Here is a 7183-nt window from a genome sequence, read left to right on the forward strand (position 1 = left end):
ATGGTAATTAATTTACATAGATATATATTTATCAGGTCTGAGAAAATAATACAAACATGAAAACATATTATGTAATTCCAACATTTCGTAATAAATGCTGTATTTTGATCACAATTGTTTTTATAAATATAGACGAATTTATTTTTAAATTATTTTTATCACGTTTTTGATAACAACATTGCATTGTAGTTTTTTTTTTTTATATTTGCGTAAATGTAAAGAAGATATTTTGTAAAGGAACACAGTGGTAATAGTCATAAGTTGCTAAAAATGTGTTTCATTTCGCTACTTTAACTCTATACAAAATACCCCAGCACGAAATATATTCTTTATGCAATCTACTATATGAACAAAAGATTTCTCATCATTAAATTGATTTTTTTAAAAATAGAGTCAATAAATAAGTACTGTGTGCACGTATGCATAAATCTTAATCAAACTCAGGTATATCGTCAAAAGAATAACCAGGTACTTTCTGATACGCTAGAATAGCTACCCTCATGTGATAAGCCCCAGGTATGAACATCAAGGCCCCTAAAATTATCACTGGCCACATCCGATCTGAATACTGTAACGTAAACAGAATTTTTATTTTAATAACGCGTGATTTCGACAGATGCTGTCAGTAATCAGTACGTGTATCGCTAAACTTACAGATTATACTGAATATACTACATAAGATCATCTCTCATACTTGCATACATGCGCAAAATTACTACTTGAAAGACATCACAGTACAATTACAATTTTATATAAAAATAAATCTTACTTTCGAGTCGATGTGCCCACTCACAATCAAGCTTCCCATAATGAGCATAATGGTTCCTCCAACGAATAGGAGGGCTGCTAACGTAATAGCCTTCCATGGTATCTTCACTGGTGGGCTTACAAACTGAAATAAAAGAAAGTATCACTTTTACGGATAACGCAATGCTTGTACGAAACACAACGTTTTAAATGTAATTAATAAAGATTTAAATTGAGGTATTAAATAATAAATTCTCAAGCGCAATAACAACGCAAAGAAACTATATTTTATGATGCTGATTTGTCACATTGTTTTTTACCCACCTGTGAATCAAAGAAACCATTATCGGTTTCCGTAAGCTGTGTATAATCCACGTTGTCAAATTGTCTGTCACTCCGAACTTTTTTCCTGCACATACTCGACTTATGGATATAGTCTGAAAAACAAAATCATTCCATTATTATCTGTTGTGAATAATACTTCCTGTTTTATGAAGCTTTTAAAACTTTAATTAGTATTCTTTAGCGCAGCTATACCTTCGTACTGAAATATAATTTATTTAATAATCCACCTGCAATAATTTCATTCATTCATTTAATATACCCCAGTATTGTGTGTCGAATATTAAAAAAGAAAAAAAAATGGAAATGTAGGCAAATGTGGCTTTTCTGACAAAATTTACATTTCCATTTGCGTATATGTATAAACAGCTTGGTTTTTTGCAATAATCGGCATATATATCATATCAATAAACACGTTCAATGAATTAAATTAAATGACAACTTGCGCATCGAATCATCTCGCTTTGTTTAACAAATCCAAGCGTACAATTTTCGTATTCAACGCTTAATTACATTGCCCAGAGATAGAACGTCTCAAGTGAGAATTAGACAATTTTTTATTGAACTATTTTATGTTTCAGACTATAATAGCTACGAAGAAATTGCATGTTCTACTGTTATCTTTTTACAGATTTATTATAGCAATAATAATATTTATATACATATAAACTAGCGAATTAAAATTTTTCTATCAGTAAACTGCATAGATACCAAACTGACTTGAACGTTTTTGAAAAGCGCTCCGCAGTTGGTCTGAAAATGGTGGACGGTGGACGAAAAACTCTTTACTCGAGGGACTCTAGTTAGAAGAGGACTCGAGAGCCCCGACGCCCCTGACCAGCGTTGACCTACGTTAATCCTATGCATGTTGAATTAATTACTCGAACGACATCTGTACGATATTAATCTCGACGGGTTAAAGTGCAGACAAGCGAAAGGCTTTTCTTTCCGTCGAGCATTTAGAGATTCAACTCGGAAGTGTCGTCCACGGTATATAACTGAGATGAAGCGTTGGAAAAGCGAGAACGCTAGCCTATCGAGCAAGATGCAGTTAAGTACGTAGTCGCAAATCCAATTATGTTGATCGTGTAAACATCAGAAGACGACACGTTTCTTAAGGAATTATATACACTGTACACAGTTAAATGTCGAGCTACTTAAAAATAAAACAAGATCAATCTTTTTATTTCCCCCTCTCTCTATCTTTTTTTCCCTTCTCTTCAGTTTTGACGTAGCGTCGCAAGTGCCGGAGATTTCTTTGCTCGTGCATGTATTGTTTTATGTTGAATAAACGTAATTACCGAATTATCTCGCGGTGCTCATGTTCATGAGTTAAAGAGGTCCTTTCGTAAACAAAACTGTACACTACGTCGTCGTCAGGAAGCGTTACGTCAAACGTATAGTATCACTGTCGCGACTCGCGAGACAAGTAACAAAAATAACACACCTTACGCACATAAGATAAGAATGATTCGTCGTATTGTTCGAAGATGGCGACACTTATATTTACTGTCCGCCGCTGCTATCTACGACCGCGAGTGTTAACTAATTAAAATTGAACGAGAATGTAATTTGCGAATGATTGCGAAGAGGGACGAAATCTCGGCAAATATGTATGAGACGGGAAATCGAACGATGAAACAACAGAATTATATATTTAAGACATTTATTTCGTTAGGATTTAATTAATAGGTGCTGTCCATTTACATCGAAACTCAGATAATTCTCACTTGTGACGTCCGTTCTATCCCTTTTTGGCAATTAATGAATAATAAAGACAGAATGACATCACAAGTGAGAATTATCTGAGTTTTAGATGTAAATGGAAACCAACTAATACCAAATTAATTAATCAAACAAGATAATTAATAATTCGGATTAGGACTAAAATTGTAAGTCGTTCTATTATCAAATATAATTAACATGTGCCTCTGTGGCACTCGATAAACATTTTTTATATAGAAATAAGTATATGTGTAAAAATCTATAATTATACATATACAAAATTCTTTTTCTTGCATAATCTCTGTCCGTCGAGTTGTCCGTATAAATAAGAAAAATAATAAGAATAATTGAAAAATAATTTTAAAAACAGCTTTTGCATTGTTTTTCTTTAAAAAGTAAAATTGCGACTAAATTATATTTTATATATATGATCACATACATGTAATCATATTTTATGTACGATTATTACATTTATATATAATTATAATATGGGCAATTTTTTTCATTACCTCAAACTTCACTTTCATAAAAAACCAATGCGATAATTATAATTATCCTTTCAATTCTTTTTATTAACAGAACAGAAATTATACGAGAGAGAGAGAGAGAGAGAGAGAGAGAGAGGAAACATCTATATATTATATATATATATGAAATAAACATATCTTATATATAATTATATATAAAAAGATTTTTTTTCGCATTTTTTCAAGTTTTAGATCTTAAAAATATGTCCTTAAAATATTTTGGTGATACTTGTAAAATTTACAAGTGAATGGAATGTCCGAATCTCTCTTTCCGCAGAAATTGGTGATTTGTCGTTCCCTATTATCATTTTCCCACAAAGGTAGACCCATATCTAAGTTTGTCCTTGCCCTAACAAGGGATTTAATCCTCTATATACTATTCCTTTATATAGACATTCTTCCCCTAATATATTTAGATTTAATAGCAGTTTTAACGGTCAAAAAAAATATTCGAACAGTTTGTCACTAAGAAAATGAGCGAGCAGAACGCTTTCACACTTCAAGTAATGCATACGAAAATTCTTCGGAAATGGACCGTAAAAGATCACAATAACACGTACATATCTAGAAAGGCAAAGAAAACGTTTATTTCAAAGAAATCGTTGGACTGTGAGACAAAGTATAAGACAAAGTATAGCACATCTAGCGCTCAAAGTGTAAGTACACATTTGCAGAAAAGCTGAAAATAAAGAATGACGAAAATATCATTCTCGATCATATGCGTGCATATCGCATAATAAATTTTTTCGTTGTATTTTCTGCTATCAATGATCCGATCTGTAAAACATGCAAAAACAAAATAAATTTAAGGCTAGCGCTCGTGGATTGGAATAGTATTGCAATGCTTTTGCGGATATATTCCGATAATAAATTCAGATTCATTAATAAACAAAACATTTGAAATAAATTGTTGATTTACTCTAGCGATGAGAATATTGGGTGTTGGAATAAGTAGCGTAAATTTGTTTTGCGAGATGTAGAATTTATGCAACGAATTTCTGTCGAATTTATATTATCCCAGTTTTGAACAAATTTACATTGCCTCCAAAGTAATATATGAACTTTTCTGACCTTTTCGACGGTCGAAGAGGAAAAAGAGAAAAATTCACAAGTTGGGAATTTTTCCATCATCAAAATTATGTATATCCGGAAATGGAAAAAAAAGAGGATTTTTGTTGCTGTGTTTTAGAGTTACAAGTCTAATAGAAAAACACAGCAACAAAATATTAGACTTACAATAAAATCAAGTTTGTATATAAAACATGTTCTTCTTTCCGAAGTGATTTTTAAATCCGAAGAATTTGAACGTTTTATTATGGGGCACAGCAGGACAAAAAATACTTTAGGAATCATTTCGGCAGTGTGGGGAAAAAGAAAAATACGGCATAAAATCACGACGTACATAAACGATGGCAACAATAAAAATATGCTATACATATACTAAATCACATGATGATGTAGTATATAAGAAAAGGAATTCATTGGCCAGGTAGAAAACGCATGAATTTAAAAATCTTAAAAGGAGAACAAGCTGTTTAGGAGGGAAAGGTCAAGGAAAGTTGATTTATGATCTAATTTAAATTTCACCAAATGATTTAATTGTAAAGAACCAGCCATATTCTATTGAAGATATAAAGACAGAAATATAGGCTATTTATAACTACATTGTCAACGAACGAAAACCACTTATTGTTCGGCGTAAATAGCTGCAAGTACTTGTAATAGCTGTAAATAGCTAGTAAAGTACCGTTAGCTCTTTACAAATATGAACTGCCTCTACAGCCTAAAATATATTGAAAGTCCATATAAAACCTATTTAATATACCTATATGATATAAAACCCACGAGGAACTATTTACTGGAGATGTATTGAAATGTTGTTCAAGAGTAAATACATAACAACAAGAGTTTCAATTTTCTTATTTGGATATTTGCTTCTTAAAATATATCTTTTTATAACAACAGGTTAGGGTTTAGGGAAAAATTAAAAACAAAGGAGACAAAAGGGGCTAACGAACCAAGCTAGATGTATATGCTAAGAATGTGTTATAAATTTAAATAAATAATGTGACAAACGTTTCGATCTGTAATAAAATCAATGTGCTAAAACAGTCACTTACAAACTAAATCGACGATATCTTTTGGGGAATTATCAAATAATTCCCCAAAAAAGATCAATCATAAAAACTTTACCGTTTACTGGAAAAAAAATTCATTAAATATATTTTAGCCGCTCCACAGATAGAAATTCTTTTAATATCATATCAAATGTTAATTTGATCAATGCATGCGGTTTTTAGATTTAATATTAGGTTTAATGTTAAGTTTAATGTTGGGTTTAATGTTTCAACAGCTCTTCAATATTTTTATAGAATTTTGTAGAATTTCCATTCCCGCATTTATTTTATGCTCTGCTTTTATTCTTGACTTTTATTTTTTCATTAGAGCCATATTATATTACAAATTATTATATTATATTACAAATCTTTTTCTTGCATTGCATAGAAGTAAATAGTTTTTGCGTCTGCATACCACGATAAAATGCACGAAATAATTTCTTTTCATTATCCTGCATCAGTAAATCGAAATTCAATATATCTGCAGTGAGGAAAAACCAGAGGTCTTAACTATATATACATCGTGTCAACGTGGCATCCTTCGACTTTAATTCTAAGCCGTTCGCGCGATCGTTATTTCATTACGGTAAAACTCGAAAAGGAGATATGATAAAGATCAACGATTAATAAAGATCCTCTTCGATGTGATTCGAAAATATATTGCACGATCGATTCGAGTGAAAATTTCTCGCGATCTTGTTCGCAAGAAGGAAAATAACCGGTCGATTGTAGATATCAATCGAATTGTTTATTAAAGTTGTTTGTTAAAGTAAGTCACGAGGAAGGTATCCAGCACACAGGAACTATTATATAGTTATCACTCACTGACAGACGAACTCCGAGGTTAAAGTCGCTCGCGCGGCTCGCGTAATCGCTGATAATTAATCACGTATCGCAATCGCACGTAACGAGAGTTACTCATACCGAATATGGATCCCCGGTAGCTTGACATAGCGATCGACGTTGCACGTGCCGTTGCCGGTTGACATAGCAAGACTTTAGGCCTCGAAGACTTCCTAGCGATTTTGCTCGTCGGCCAGACGGATCGATCTGGAAGAGTGCAGGAGGCTGTGCCTTACCCTCTGCGTCGCGACGCCCGATGACAGTGCGGCACCGTGGCGAGGGTGGATCGCGCCCCGCGATGCGCAGTAAATGCCGAGCATGTTTACCTCCGCGATAAATGCCAACGAAAATCGTTGACGAAATCAAGGACGAAATAGAGCGGAATCTCATCGACGACGTTGTAAAATTGAATCGGGAGCTACCTCTGCCGCTTTTACGTTAGACTTTGGAACAGAGGACGCCTTTGGAATAAATAAACAAGATGTTCATTCGTGTGAAGTAAGTATTATGCAATGTTTGATTTAGATAGGATTTTATGTGAACTGATGATGTCAAATCTGATTAAGAAATACGATCATATCTCGCGTAAAAGATTTATATATTACTGACGGTATCTGCATTGCCGTTGATCAAAATTTAAATGTCTTTTAGAATATAAAAACTGTATCTTACTTTATTACTGTATGTTACTTTATTAAATTTCAAAATTTTTCATCGATTCAATTATTGATGTAACGACTAACTGGAAATAAAAGATTATTAATCTGATAAAGTATAGTTCTGTATGAAGAATATTATTTTTTGAAGGAAAATGTATTCAAACAATAAGATTATAATATATTTTTCATGTTAACACTTTATGTATAAAATTATTACGTGCTT

The 7183-nt window shown here is 32.5% G+C and overlaps 1 protein-coding gene across 2 annotated transcripts; it reads right to left on the reverse strand.

The window, feature by feature from the left end:
* Positions 1-6: 6 nt before the first annotated feature.
* LOC139808599 (transmembrane protein 230) lies at positions 7-6543 on the reverse strand. Of its 2 annotated transcripts, none has more exons than XM_071770756.1 (4): positions 6383-6543; positions 1072-1184; positions 770-892; positions 7-568 (listed from the first exon to the last, which is right to left on the reverse strand). In XM_071770756.1, exons 1-4 carry the CDS (start codon positions 6408-6410, stop codon positions 431-433), a joined length of 402 nt encoding a protein of 133 aa, XP_071626857.1. In that variant the 5' UTR covers positions 6411-6543; the 3' UTR covers positions 7-430. The 2 variants fall into 2 exon arrangements, with proteins under 2 accessions (XP_071626857.1, XP_071626858.1); XM_071770757.1 differs by lacking the exon at positions 6383-6543 and adding an exon at positions 2391-2558.
* Between the last annotated feature and the right edge of the window lie 640 nt (positions 6544-7183).

This window comes from Temnothorax longispinosus, chromosome 2, assembly GCF_030848805.1.
Source record: "Temnothorax longispinosus isolate EJ_2023e chromosome 2, Tlon_JGU_v1, whole genome shotgun sequence".
NCBI lineage: Eukaryota > Metazoa > Arthropoda > Insecta > Hymenoptera > Formicidae > Temnothorax > Temnothorax longispinosus.

Coding starts and splice junctions, on each gene's coding strand:
- LOC139808599 (XM_071770756.1), bottom strand. CDS start 6,410: ATGTCAAGCTACCGGGGATCCATATTCG. Junction 1,185..6,382: donor CTACCGGGGATCCATATTCG/GTATGAGTAACT, acceptor TTTGTTTTTCAG/ACTATATCCATAAGTCGAGT. Junction 569..769: donor GTGGGCACATCGACTCGAAA/GTAAGATTTATT, acceptor TTTACGTTACAG/TATTCAGATCGGATGTGGCC.